Genomic DNA, 13873 nt, shown 5'->3' with positions numbered 1-13873 from the left:
TGGGTCGGAGGAGGAGCTGAGATACAATCCTGGCTTTGTCACAAAATCTCCATGCCTCCATTCTTTACCTCAGAGGGATAGTGAGATGATAAATTCATTAGTTTGTGTGAGGGGCCGAGATACTACAGTGTTTGGGGGCTGGGATGAGCATAAGTACAGCAGATAGACTCGAAGACTTTAAGACCAGATGGGACAATCATGATCATCTAGTCTCATCTCCTGCATATTACAAGCCCCAGAACCTCGCCCAACCACTCCTATAGTAACTTCTGGCTGAGTTACTAAAGTCCTTAAAACTTGATTTAAAGCAGGAGTTCCCAAAGTGGGTCGCGACCCTATTACAATGGGGTCACCACGACTGATGTTAGACTTGCTGGGGCCCAGGGCTGAAGCTGAAACCCGAGCCCAACTGTCCAGGGAGGAAGCCTAAGCCCAAGGGCTTCAGACCTAGGCAGTGGGGCTCAGGTTACAGGCCCCTTACTGAGGGGTGAAGTCCTTGGGATTTGGCCATCCAGTCTGGGGCAGTGGGGCTTGGGCGGGCTCAGGCTTCGGGCCTCCCTCCTAGAGTAGTGTAGTAATTCTTATCAGAAGGGGGTCACAGTGTAATGAAGTTTGAGAACTGCTGGTCTAGTCCAATGCCAGTAGAAAGAGTCAGAGTGAAAGAAAAAACGAAAAATAAGTAAGTCACAGTAAATAGTAAAATTCAATTGAATTAAGCTTATTTTAATTTACAATAATTCTCAATACTTATTTTGGGCTTGTTCGGGTAATTTGATTAGTATCATGCCCATTTTACAGATGGGGAAAACAATGAATCAGGGATGTTAAGTGGCTTGCCAAAAAACAAAAAAAAGAGTCAGTATCGGGCTTGAAAACAGAGCTCAAGAGTTCCTGATTCCTGCTATCCTCAGATAGCTGGATCACTTATCTTTAAAATTCTCTTATCATTTACTCTGTCATACATTAGCTGAATACTTACATCCCCCACTGGAATAACTGAAAGAGCACATGTATGGCTTCATCGTAGTTTCTGATGGCCAAGAAATAATTTCCATTTTTAAAGTTCTCATTTCCAGCTTTTTTCATAAACTCTGCATAATCCATGGGATCCATGCTAGTTGAAAGGGAAAAAACAAAACAAACAAATGAAAGCTCTATGCTATGGGTGCTCCTCCTTCCCCCTCGCCCCAAAAAATCACAAGAATAAGCCTGTTTCCTTCATAAAGGACCTAATCCTGAGAGGTGATAACCAGCTTGTAAGGACTTCAGTGAAAATTATGGATGTTCTTGGGATCAGACCCAAATTCTCTTTTGCAACAACAATTCACTTTGGTTCTGAAGCCAATTTAATCTCATTTTAGGTAGCAACTTCTCCTCCCACCAGACATTAGGAGCAGGACAGATAAAAACCATCTTTCCTATCCCAGCAGCTGAAGATGGTGAGGTGAACTTGGACCATAGCACTGACTTGAAATTTACCCTCTTAATTTTTGTCTCAACCTTTGGCTAGCAGATTTAGTCCTTTGGCTGGTAGGTGCTTGGTACATTTCTCAAATCTTGTTGGAATCTTATTTTTAAAAATGGTATTTAAACTAATTTATTTAAATGGACACACACATATACATACACTGGAAAAAACTGTGAGACAACTACAGAATTGGTTAAAAAAATCAAATTAAAAGTTTAATTTTAGTTGGTTGAAAAAACAGGAAACATTTCTGAAAAAAACAAAAAACCTGTTAATTCTCCTGGGGTTTGACCAGCTTTTCTGGTTATACAGTTAGGCAGACAATTACACAGCAAAACTGCATAACAATCTGACTACAGCCTGAAAACGTTATCATACAAACACAAGAGATATACCCAGCTCAGAAGAGATCAAAATCTAATTTAAGACAAGATACAAGAAAAGGGGGTAACAAACACGCCGAGGGAACATAAAGGGGACAATGACAGGAACCAGAATCATTTTTGCAATTTAAATTGCAAAACAAAATTACTTACACAGAGAAATTAAAATAGTCACAACATCCAACATGTTTGGGGAGAAGGGATTCAAAAACATTAAAACCAAAAACATTTACTTTGAGAAATGTTACTTCCAAAAAAATAAAAAATAAAAAAATAAAATCTCAAAAGTGAAAGAGAAAAGCAAGTTTTGAAGCTTCAAGTAAAATCCTTTCCCAAGAATGAACTACCAATAAACAAAAAAGTGTTGCTAATCATTCCTATCAGTTTGGAAATCTTGCATGAAGAAAAAGCAGAAAGCCTATGAGGAGTGGAAGATGGGAGGGATCAACAAGGAAAGCTACCATATTGAGGTCAGAACGTGTAGGGATAAAGTGAGAAAGGCCAAAAACCATGTAGAGTTGGACCTTGCAAAGGGAATTAAAACCAATAGTAAAAGTTTCTATAGCTATATAAATAAGAAGAAAACAAAGAAAGAAGAAGTGGGCCGCTAAACACTGAGGATGGAGTGGAGGTTAAGGATAATCTAGGCATGGCCCAATATCTAAACAAATACTTTGCTTCAGTCTGTAATGAGGAGCTTAGAGATAATGGCAGGATGACAAATGGGAATGAGGATATGGAGGTAAGACATTACCACATCTGAGGTAGAAGCCAAACTCGAACAGCTTAATGGGACTAAATCGGGGAGTCCAGATAATCTTCATCCAAGAATATTAAAGGAACTGGCACATGAAATTGCAAGCCCATTAGCAAGAATTTTTAAATGAATCTGTAAACTCAGGGGTTGTACCGTATGACTGGAGAATTGCTAACATAGTTCTTATTTTTAAGAAAGGGAAAAAAAAGTGATCTGGGTAACTACAGGCCTGTTAGTTTGACATCTGTAGTATGCAAGGTCTTGGAAAAAAATTTGAAGGAGAAAGTAGTTAAGGACATTGAGGTCAATGGTAACTGGGACAAAATACAACATGGTTTTACAAAAGGCAGATCATGCCAAACCAACCTGATCTTCTTTGAAAAGGTAACAGATTTTTTAGACAAAGGAAACGCAGTGGATAGGACCTAACCAAGTTTCTAGAATTATGCTAAAGCCTTAGACACAAATCAGAGAAACAGATGCATTCATAGTGAAGATGGAACCTTAGTTTCATTTCCCAAGCTGCAAAAAAAATATTAAAAAAGCAATAAACTGTGTAAATAATAAAAACGAGTAATATTTTAAAAACCAAATTCTTACCTATGTTACAAAAAAATCCTTAGACTTTTTCAATTCTTTCAATTTTAATCTAGGATTTTTAATCCATGTGTATCCCTTTAACATCAGGAGCAAGTAAAAAATGATTACAGGAAGAAAAATATATTCTGAAACAGGTTCAGCTACCGAGATGTTTTCTTAATATGCATTGTGCATGTGTGTTTGGTTCTGTGTTGATCAGAGTACATATAACGCTTGATATAGCTCATCTTATCAAGGGTGGACTTTGACTGTTGTTGTTTTTTCAAGAATTAAGGTGGAGATTGTAGTGAGGGTGGGGTCTCTGGCTTTTGCCCAGAATTAAATTTGGTTATTATTTTAAGTCCGTTTAAAATAAAAATCAACACTACAATCAAGTTTCACAGACATGTTATGGAACAATATAGTGAAAGATCTTTGGTTACAACATTTGTTTGCTTTTTGTTACTGATTTTTCTAATAAAATACAATTAGAAAGAAAGGGGGGGGGGACGACAACCAGACATGAGTATAATGATTACAGCATTTATCACAAGAAAGATCAAATTTAGAAACCAACAGAAATTTTAACCTCTTTTCACAAGAAAATGAAAGAGGAAGTATGCTGGTCTGTAGGACCCAATTCTGATCTCACTTGCACCATTTTACACTACTGTAAGTTACTCCTGATTTACTCCAGCATAAGTGAAATTCCCCCAGAAAGAAAAACAGTAAATGTAAAGAATTGGAGACTGACCAGTTCAAGTCAAGAGGCTGAGAGGAACACAACTATCCTTCCTGCGTGAAAAGCAAATGGAGACTTCACTCTCATCAGCCCAGCTGGAGAAGGGGAAGGTGTGGAGATCAGAGCTCTCCCTTTGGTTTCAATCTACTCGGTAGAGCTGACCCAAAATGTATTCCTCGACATTAACCATTGTTTGGCGTTTGCAATAATTTTACCATCTTCCTCTGGCCAGTTTTTAATTTTTGTGATCTCCTGCATTTCTGGATTCTGTCCAGAAGCAGTAGTGATGAAATACAGCAAAAGAGTCTCTTCATGCACTACTCCAGCACAACCAGAAGCAGAACTAAAAAGCTTGTGGCAAAGCCTATTCTTTTGACCTTGCCAGCCAAGGGCCTAAAACAGATACTAATGAAATCAATGGGATGATTGCTGTTGACGTCATTGGGAGCAAGGCTGGGCACAAGAGCCAAGAAGTTTGGATATCAAAATTTGACAGCTGAGTGCTTATTGAAACAGAACCACTGAACTAACTGCCAATTGCTACATAAAACATATTGCTCTAACTTCTTCCTGAAGCTTAATTCTCTCTCAAAGAAAGCTAAATCTCTCTCCATTCATAAGAGTTCATAACAAAGATATAATCTATTATTCTGGCTTGAATGAGCATAATTATTTATTTCATGCAACATAAATGGGCAAAATCAGAACCATAAGAACATACAACCATAAGTAAACAAAGGCCTTGGCTTTCCTGCTGGGGAAATACCAAGTCCCTCACCGGGTGGAAATCTTCCTTAAGTCACAGAAATACAGAGGTCTGGGGGCAGGGAAGCCACAGAGACCCTTCTCCATGCTTTCAGAATAATTGAATGCAAATAACTACATCAATCTAATATCAAGACCCTGATCCCGAAAATAATTAAGAATGGGCTTAACTTTTCTACTGTGAAGAGACCCAATGAACTCAATGGGACTACTCATTATAGCAAAATTAAGCATGTGTGTAAGTGTTTACAGGATCTGGACCTAAGTATTGTATACAATAGTAAAATCACTAAGGTCTGATCCTATTCCTATTGAATCAAAGGGCAAAGCTCCCATTGACTTCAGTGTTGCCAAGTCTTTGGATTCTGTTGAGACTCTCATGATATTTGGTGTTTCACCAGTTCCTGGAGATGTGATTACATGAAAGTCCCAATTTTCTCTCTCTCTTTTTTTTTTGGGGGGGGGGGGGAGAGGAGGTGGAGAGGGAGCCTTGTGGTTGTGGAGAAAAACTTGAAACTGATCAGAGTGAATCCTAAAGGCTCAATTAATTTTTTTTTAAATAACATCCTCTTTAAGCCAATCTTTTTTTTTTTTTTTTTTTTTTGGAGGCCTGACTTGTGATTTTTGAACTTTTGGGGTTAGCAATACTGAGAACTGGACCCGATAATCAGGAAATGTGAAAGTTAAAGGCCCAGACACATTGTTGAGCCTGCATGTTCTGGGGTTATACATTTTGTAAGACAAACAATATGTTAAGCTACTTATTTAATGAGAAAAACTAGAATAGCAATCTACATTATGTAATGTGGTTAACTTAATGCTGCTGTTGCAAGTTTATCTAGAAGCTTCACCTTATAGCGACAGCTGCTAGGGAGAAAGTGCCTTTTCTCCCTAAGGCATGTCACTTCCTCCAAATCCAGGCAGCAGGGCTACACGTATTTTTTTTTTCTTTTTTTTAAATGAAAGATGTTTTGGGGGAGGGGAGATGTTATTTACATCTGGATGATAACGTTATCAGCAATGGTGGGAAACGAGAAGCCTCTCTCCCAGCCTGAGGAAATTCATCATCCAGAAGTCTTTGTGGTCACCCTTCCTGTCATGCAAAAAGAATGCAACTTCTTACCCCTGTCCTCAAAGACAGACATCACCACGTCAGCAGAAAACACAAACAATCAAACTGTAGAAGAGTGACTGCCAACACCTTCAACAGCATTCAGAGAGAAAGAAAATAAACCCATTCCAACAGGCTACACGAACATTTGCCAAAGCAGCAGCCTCTCTTCCTTCCGAAAGCAAACACTGCAGCTGTCAGGCAGAAAGATGGAGTCTTCTCCACAGACAGATGGAATGCACTAACATCAGGCCCATCGAATGTTACTGTTGCACTGAAAGGTCCCAAAAGCCACCCAAAGGAGGCTGCAGCCCTTTACACTTTGTTCCCTGGATGCTGCACAAAGAAGCTTTCAGCCTGCATTGAAATAGTTGTTGTGTGCGAAAAGTCGGAAAACAAAATAGAACTTTTTTTAAAAAATGTGATTTGGCTCCGCATTAAATGGTAAAGATGGCAAAAAATCTTAAAATTGCAGAATGTACTGTTATTTTTGCACCTGTGATGTTCCAACATTCTGGCTCATAATGCTGGCACTTAGGCCTGGTCTACACTTAAAAATTAAACCGCCCCTAGCTATGTCGCTCAGGGTTGTGAAAAATTCCATGCCTGAGTGCCATGGTTAGGTCGCCCTTACCCCAAGGGTAGACACAGCAAGATCAACAGAAAAATTCTTCAGTTGACCCAGCTACTGCCCCTCAGAGAGTTGCATTAACTACATCGATATAGGAAGCGTCTACACAGCAGCGGCGTAGCTGCAATGCTGTGGCTATGCCATTGTGGTGCATGTAACGTTTAATGTAGACATAGACCAGTGTTTCTCAAACTGGGGTCGCCGCTTGTGTAGGGAAAGCACCTGGCGGGCCGGGCCGGTTTGTTTACCTGCCCCATCCGCAGGTCCGGGCGATCGCGGCTCCCACTGGCTGCAGTTCGCCGCTGCAGGCCAATGGGAGCTGCTGGAAGCGGCAGCCAGTACGTCCCTCGGCCAACGCCGCTTCCAGCAGCTCCCATTGACCCGGAGCAGCGAACCGTGGCTAGTGGGAGCCGCGATCGGCCGGACCTGCGGACGGGGCAGGTAAACAAACCGGCCCGGCCCACCAGGGGCTTTCCCTACACAAAAGCGACCCCAGTTTGAGAAACACTGACAGACTATCTAGTTGTGACTCAAACAAATGAAAATTTCAGGCACAGGAAAAATAGACTTGTCAAGTTTGGACAGGGCCTTCTCTCCTGTTTAGGCTAGCAAAAAAAAAATTAAAAAGAAGTGTTAGGGAGCACACTTTCATTGCTATTTAAAATACCTTTAAAAATGTGTTAGCTGGTGTTTATCAGCCCAAAATTCACCCATAATCTAGACAAGATCTAAATTTTGTGAGATTCTGTGCAAATATGTAACATGCAGGGCCCCTGGGTGGCTCCTGGCAGTCCACGACTATTCTTTGACTGGCTTTGTCCGCCCTCCCACTTCCACATCACACAATACAGTAGAACCTCAGAGTTATAAACACCAGAGGTCAACCACATACCTCATTTGGAACCGGAAGTATGCAGTTAGCAGAAACAAAAAAATAAAGCAAATACAGTACAGTGCTGTCTCAAATGTAAACTACTAAAAAAAAAAAAGGGGGGGGGGAGTTTTAATAAAAAGATTTGACAAGGTAAGGAAACTTTCTGTGCTTGTTTCATTTAAATTAAGACAGTTAAATGCAGCATTTTCTTTTGCATAGTAAAGTTTCAAAGCTGTACTAAGTCAATGTTCAACTGTAAACTTTTGAAAGAACCATTATGTTTTGTTCAGAGTTACGAATCACCTCCATTCCCGAGGCGTTCGTAACTCTGAGGTGATACCGTAATTCAAAAATCAACCCAGACACACAAGCTAAAAAGTAAAGAAATATCAAGACACGGGGGTAGGAGGAAAGCATATGCCGGTAGGGAAATTGTGTTGTTATCCCACATGTGTGTTGACAGAGCTATCCACCTGAAAAAAGTGCTGGGCCACAGGCAGCCTAATCCCAAATACATAGTCCCTGATCCTGTGCATGACAGCAGCATGACTTGCACATGCATGACAGTCCATACTCACACTATTACCTGCAGTATCAGTCAGTACATTAGTGCTCATTTTCAAGAGGATGTACAGACACTGCAATTTAAGTGCCAAGTATTATTTATCCTCTGTCTAGGGATGACCATGACTTTAGGATCCTACAACAATAACTTAGCTAACGTTTTTTGCCCTGAAAAGGAAGCAAACAATTCTAGTCCTTTCACAGCTAAATTAATTATTCACATCCAACTCAGCATTGTGTTGCATTCTTTAATGTGACTTGCAAAGATTCTATTAAAAATTAGGCTTGTGCTCTTTTGTTTTATCGTGTATGAAAGTGCATGACCCAAAAGATTCTGATCTCTCCAATGCTAAATGTACCTCTCCTCCCAGCCAAAATAATAATAATAATCGAGTTAATTTCTGCTTGTTTAGTACCTTAGAAATATCAAGATTATCCAGTCTGATCTTCCCCAGTATTGTGGGAAAAACTGCTATATGTCTCAAAGCATGTATTTCACTAGTTCATGTTTTAGTTGAAAGAATAAGGGTACTGAATCTTTATTAAAGGCATATTCTATCTAAAATGTTAGTCATTTACTAAATTATTTAATTTGTTAAATAAGTGGGCTTTTTCAATAAGTGGTTGAGGTTTTTTAAAATAAAAATAAAAACTAAAAATTAAGGCTGTTGATTAATCGCCATTAACTCACGCGATTAACAAAAAAATTAACTGTGATTAAAAAAATGAATTGCGATTAATCATACTGTTAAACAATAGAATACCAATCAACATTTATTAAATATTTTTGGATGTTTTTCTACATTTTCAAATATATTGATTTATATTACAACACAGAATACAAAGTGTACAGTGCTCACTTTATATTATTTTTATTACAAATATTTACACTGTAAAATGCTAAACAAAAGAAATCGTATATTACAATGCACTACAGTACCTGTGTGATGTGAAATTGCTTTATCATGAAAGTGTAATTTTTTTTTGTTACATAACTGCATTCAAAAACAAAATAATGTAAAACATTAGAGCAAGGGTCCGCAACCTTTGGCATGTAGCTCGCCAGGGTAAGCCCCCGGCAGGCCGGGCCGGTTTGTTTACCTGCCGCGTCCACAGGTTCGGCCGATCGCGGCTCCCACTGGCTGCGGTTCACCGCTCCAGGCCAATGGGGGCTGCAGGAAGCAGCACGGGCCGAGGGATGTGCTGGCCGCGGCGTCCCACCACCCCCATTGGCCTGGGACGGCGAACTGCGGCCAGTGGGAGCCGCGATCGGCTGAACCTGCAGACGCGGCAGGTAAACAAACCAGCCTGGCCCACCAGGGTGCTTACCCTGGCGAGCCGCATGCCAAAGGTTGCCAACCCCTGCATTAGAGGCTACAAGTCCACTCAGGCTACTTCTTGTTCACCCAATCGCTAAGACAAACAAGTTTGTTTACATTGACAGGAGATACTGCTGACTGCTTCTTATTTAAAATGTCACCTGAAACTGAGAACAGGCATTTGCATGGCACTTTTGTAACCAGCGTTGCAAGGTATTTACATGCCAGAGAGGCTAAACATTCGTATGCCCTTTCATGCTTCGGCCACCATTTCAGAGGATATGCTTCCATGCTGATGATGCTCGTTAAAATTAATGCGTTAATTAAATTAGTGACTGAACTCCTTGGGGGAGAACTGTATGTCTCCTGTTCTGTTTTAACCACATTCTGCATATATTTCATTTTATAGCAGTCTCGGATAATGACTCAGCATATGTTGTCCGTTTTAAGAACACTTTCACAGCAGATTTGACAAGACGCAAAGAAGGTACCAATGTGAGATTTCTAAAAATAGCTACAGCACTCGACCCAAGATTTAAGAATCTGAAGTGCCATCCAAAATCTGAGAGGGACGAGGTGTGGAACATGCTTTCAGAAGTCTTAAAAGAGCAACACTCTGACGTGGAAGCTACAGAATCCGAACCACCAAAACAGAAAATCAACTTTCTGCTGGTGGCATCTGACTCAGATGATGAAAATGAACATGCGTCGGTTCACTCTGCTTTGGATCATTATCAAGCAGAACCCATCATCAGCATGGACGCATGTATTCTGGAATGGTGGTTGAAGCATGAAGCGACATCTGAATCTTTAGCGCATCTGGCACATAAATATCTTGCTATGCCGACTACAACAGTGCCATCCAAACACACCTGTTCTCACTTTCAGGTGACATTGTAAACAAGACGTGGGCAGCATTATCTCCTGCAAATTGTAACCAAACTTGTTTGTCTGAGCGATTGGCTGAAGTAGGACTGAGTGGACTTATAGGCTCTAAAATATTACATTGTTTTATTTTTGAGTGCAGTTACTTTTTGTACATAATTCTACATTTGTAAGTTCAACTTTCATGATAAAGAGATTGCACTACAGTACTTGTATCAGGTGAATTGAAATATACTATACCTCTACCCCAATATAACGCTGTCCTCGGGAGCCAAAAAATCTTACCGTGTTATAGGTGAAACCGCGTTATATCGAACTTGCTTTGATCCGCCGGAGTGCACAGCTCCGCCCCCCGGAGCACTGCTTTACCACGTTATATCTGAATTCGTGTTATATCAGGTCACGTTATATCGGGTTAGAGGTGTATTTCTTTTGGTTTTTTTACAGTGCAAATATTTGTCATCAAAAATAAAGTGAGCACTGTATACTTTGTATTCTGTGTTGTAATTGAAATCAATATATTTGAAAATGTAGAAAACATCCAAAAATATTTGAATAAATGGTATTCTATTATTGTTTAACAGTGCGTTTAATCACATGATTAAACACGATTAATTTTTTTAAGCACTTGACAGCCCTACTAAAAATCCTGCAACATCATTTTACTAGTTCTCCAGTCACCACAGACTCTTCCAAGTCAGACAAAATTTGAATTCCTAATGTAAAACAGAACAAGAAAAATAATAGCATAACCATAGGTGCTGGAACTAGGGGTGCTGCTGCACCCCCCGGCTTGAAGTGGATTCCAGCATATACAGGGTTTACAGTTTGGTTCAATGACTCTCCGCATCACCACTACACAATGGTTCCAGCCCTCCTGAGCATAACCCTACTTTTTGCCCCGCCCACTTTCTTTGCAGCTCAGTTTTAAACAAAGATTCATCTGGAAAGAGGTACATCATTTGGACATTTCTCATACCACAACATAACCTATTAGCTGTCCTTGCAGCCCGCTGCTTCCCGCAGCTCCCATTGGCCTGGAATGGCGAACTGCGGCCACTGGGAGCTGCGGGGGGCCGTGCCTGCGGATGGTCAACATCAGCAAAATGCCCACCACTGTCCTAGGTGTTATCTGGGAAATTAACAATGGGAGGGATGGTTGGGGTCACAGAAATCAGAGCGATAGGGGGCATAAGGGATTTTGAGATGAAAAACAGCCTGGGGGTTGAGGCACTGGACTGGGACTCAAGAACATCTGGGCTCAATGTCCAGCTTTGGTACAGCCATCCTGTGTGACCCTGGGCAAATCACTTAGTCTCTCCTTTCCATCTGTACAACTTGGATAATAATCTTCCTTTCTCCCACCTTTTATCTGTTGTGTCTGTTTAGACTGTCAGGTCTTCAGGGCAGGTCACGTCTCTTACGCTGTGTATTTAGTGCTTAGTGCAACGGGACCTCAATCTCTGCCAGGGCTCCAGGCACAACTAAAATGCAAAAAAAATAAATACTAGATAGATATTTAGTTGATTTTCAGGCAGGGAAGACAATGAGTGAGGGGAAAGCAAAACAATAAGGAAAGATAAAAGCAAAAGCAGTTAGTGGCAGACAGATGCCTTCAGATCCCCTGTTAAACCACAAATCATCTTTGTTACTAGTTCTTAAAGGAGGGGAAGGATGGTTTAGTGATTAGGGCTCTAGCATAGAATTTGGGAGACCCAGATTAAATTCCCTGTTCCGCCACTGACTTTCTGTGTGAGTTTGGGCAAATCACTTAGCCTCTCTGTCTCTCAATTCCTCATCTGTAATATGGGGGTAATAACACTTCCCAGTCTCACAGGGATTTTGGGAATTGCTGAGATCTACTGATGAAAAACTAGCTTGTGATATCTCTACATATGCTAAATAGCACCTATGACTGATTTGGAGCTGCTCTGCACTAAATTATGAATACTGCTTATTGGGATGTTTACTGCATAAATACCGGTTTAGTTTAAGATGGTACGGTAAGGAAAACAAGCAGGAAGGAATCAAAATGGCTGAAGATAAGCCACTTCTCAGCAAACACTTAAGAGCTGTTAAAAGACAATGCCCGAACTATTAATTTTGACAATTCAATCTCCTGACTCCAGCCAATTTACAAAACTGGTTTTAATGAATAGAGCCAAGATCTGGGAACCTGAAGATTGAAAAGCACTATAAGAGTTGAAAAATGGACTCCCTCAAGAGGAAAAATCAGAGTAATCCTCAGGACCTGCTGGGGTGTCTGCAGAAGATACCATGAGGGATGGTAAGTCTTAGATAAGATAGACATTTATGTAGACTATTTCAAAAGTCTTCTTCTCTAAATGCTTTGTTCCTACTGTTAAACAACAATTTGGTTTTAAGAGTGCTGTCTGACCACTATACACACATACACTCCTGAAGAGAAGAACTGCAGGTGCTGGACCTGTCATACCTGCTGTGTGAGCATAGTCAATACACAGGGTACTGTAGCTCAGAGCCTGGTGCATGGAATTCCATGATAGAATTCTCTATCATGGAATTCCACCCCATGATAGAGAAGTAAAGGTTGACACTTGCGGGGCTGCACTCAGAGAGACAGCAAAGGAACAGAGGTGTAGGTAGCTCTGAAACCATGCCAGGACCTGACATCATGTAAGAACTGTGAAAAATCACAGATTTATTTTTTAAATTCACAGGCAGCAGCACAAGTAAAGTATCCATTTTCACAGAATATGCACGGCCACCAAGTCCCTCCTGAACTGCTATAATTTTTCCAACATCAGGGAAGTGGAAGTGGGCATCCGTGCACATCGATCTTATGCTGGGTATAGCTTGTAGTGAACAGCAGCGTTAGTTGGAGCAGTAGTTCGGGGTGGGCGAGAGAAGAATTGGGAGCTGGTTTTATGCGAGGCACAAGTAGCCAGTGCCGCAGCTGCAGCTTAGAATGCAAACTAGCAGCTGCACGGAGCTTGAGACCAGAGAGCACAGATGCCCGCTTCCACCTCCCACAATTTTGCCAACAGCATGTCTTGGGCTAAGTTCACTATTTCCACCCAGTCCGTGAAATTGTGATTTTTCACAAGGCTCTAACCGTGAAATCTAGGAAACTAGTCACAGAGTAAGATACTACTCAGTATGAGTGAAGGTATCACATCTGTCCCTTTGAGATTACTGGATGAATGGGGCTTTAGAAATGGGAAACCCTGACCCACCACAGATCAGTTACGACTCTATGCTCCTACCCTGTCTTTTAATTATTTAAGTTGTATTCATCCCATTTAGACTATAAACTCCACAGGACAAGTACCTGTCTAATAACACATCTTGGGAAGCCCCTTGAAAACTTATAACACTTTACAAGTAAAAGATAATACACCCCTACCTCGATATAACGCGACCCGATATAACATGATATAGCAGTGCTCTGGGGGGGGCGGCGGGGCTGCGCACTCCGGTGGATCAAAGTAAGTTAAATATAACGCGGTTTCACCTATAACGCGGTAAGATTTTTTGGCTCCCAAGGGCAGTGTTATATCGAGGTAGAGGTGTACTAGTAAAATTCACAGTATTGCAGCTCCACCACTTAAATACAAGAATTAAATGTGTATCGGATTAATTTAATGGTGTAGTTCTTTGTCACAGAACAAGCCAAGAGCCATTGTGGGTTTATTTAAAAAGATAGATCTGTGCTTGACATTCTTCCTCCTCCCCTCCCAAGCCAAACTTACCACTATCATACATGGCATGGACCTCCCTTAAGTTAATAATTACTTTTTTACACCTGTGTTGAAT

The 13873-nt window shown here is 40.8% G+C and overlaps 1 protein-coding gene across 4 annotated transcripts in view; it reads right to left on the bottom strand.

The window, feature by feature from the left end:
* TRANK1 (tetratricopeptide repeat and ankyrin repeat containing 1) overlaps positions 1 to 13873 on the bottom strand; it is a 120306-nt gene that overhangs the window by 67658 nt on the left and 38775 nt on the right. For 3 of the 4 annotated variants that reach the window (XM_054019391.1, XM_054019389.1, XM_054019392.1), the window contains exon 2: positions 980 to 1114. In XM_054019391.1, the coding sequence (XP_053875366.1) occupies positions 980 to 1113 (134 nt within the window). In that variant the 5' untranslated portion in view covers position 1114. Of the gene's footprint in view, positions 1 to 979; positions 1115 to 11443; positions 11563 to 13873 lie in introns of all 4 variants that reach the window. The other variant, XM_054019390.1, reaches the window with a different exon arrangement.

Source organism: Malaclemys terrapin, chromosome 2 (assembly GCF_027887155.1).
Source record: "Malaclemys terrapin pileata isolate rMalTer1 chromosome 2, rMalTer1.hap1, whole genome shotgun sequence".
NCBI lineage: Eukaryota > Metazoa > Chordata > Testudines > Emydidae > Malaclemys > Malaclemys terrapin.
The sequence above is the reverse complement of the archived record's forward strand: the minus strand, read 5'-3'. Positions and strand labels throughout refer to the sequence as shown.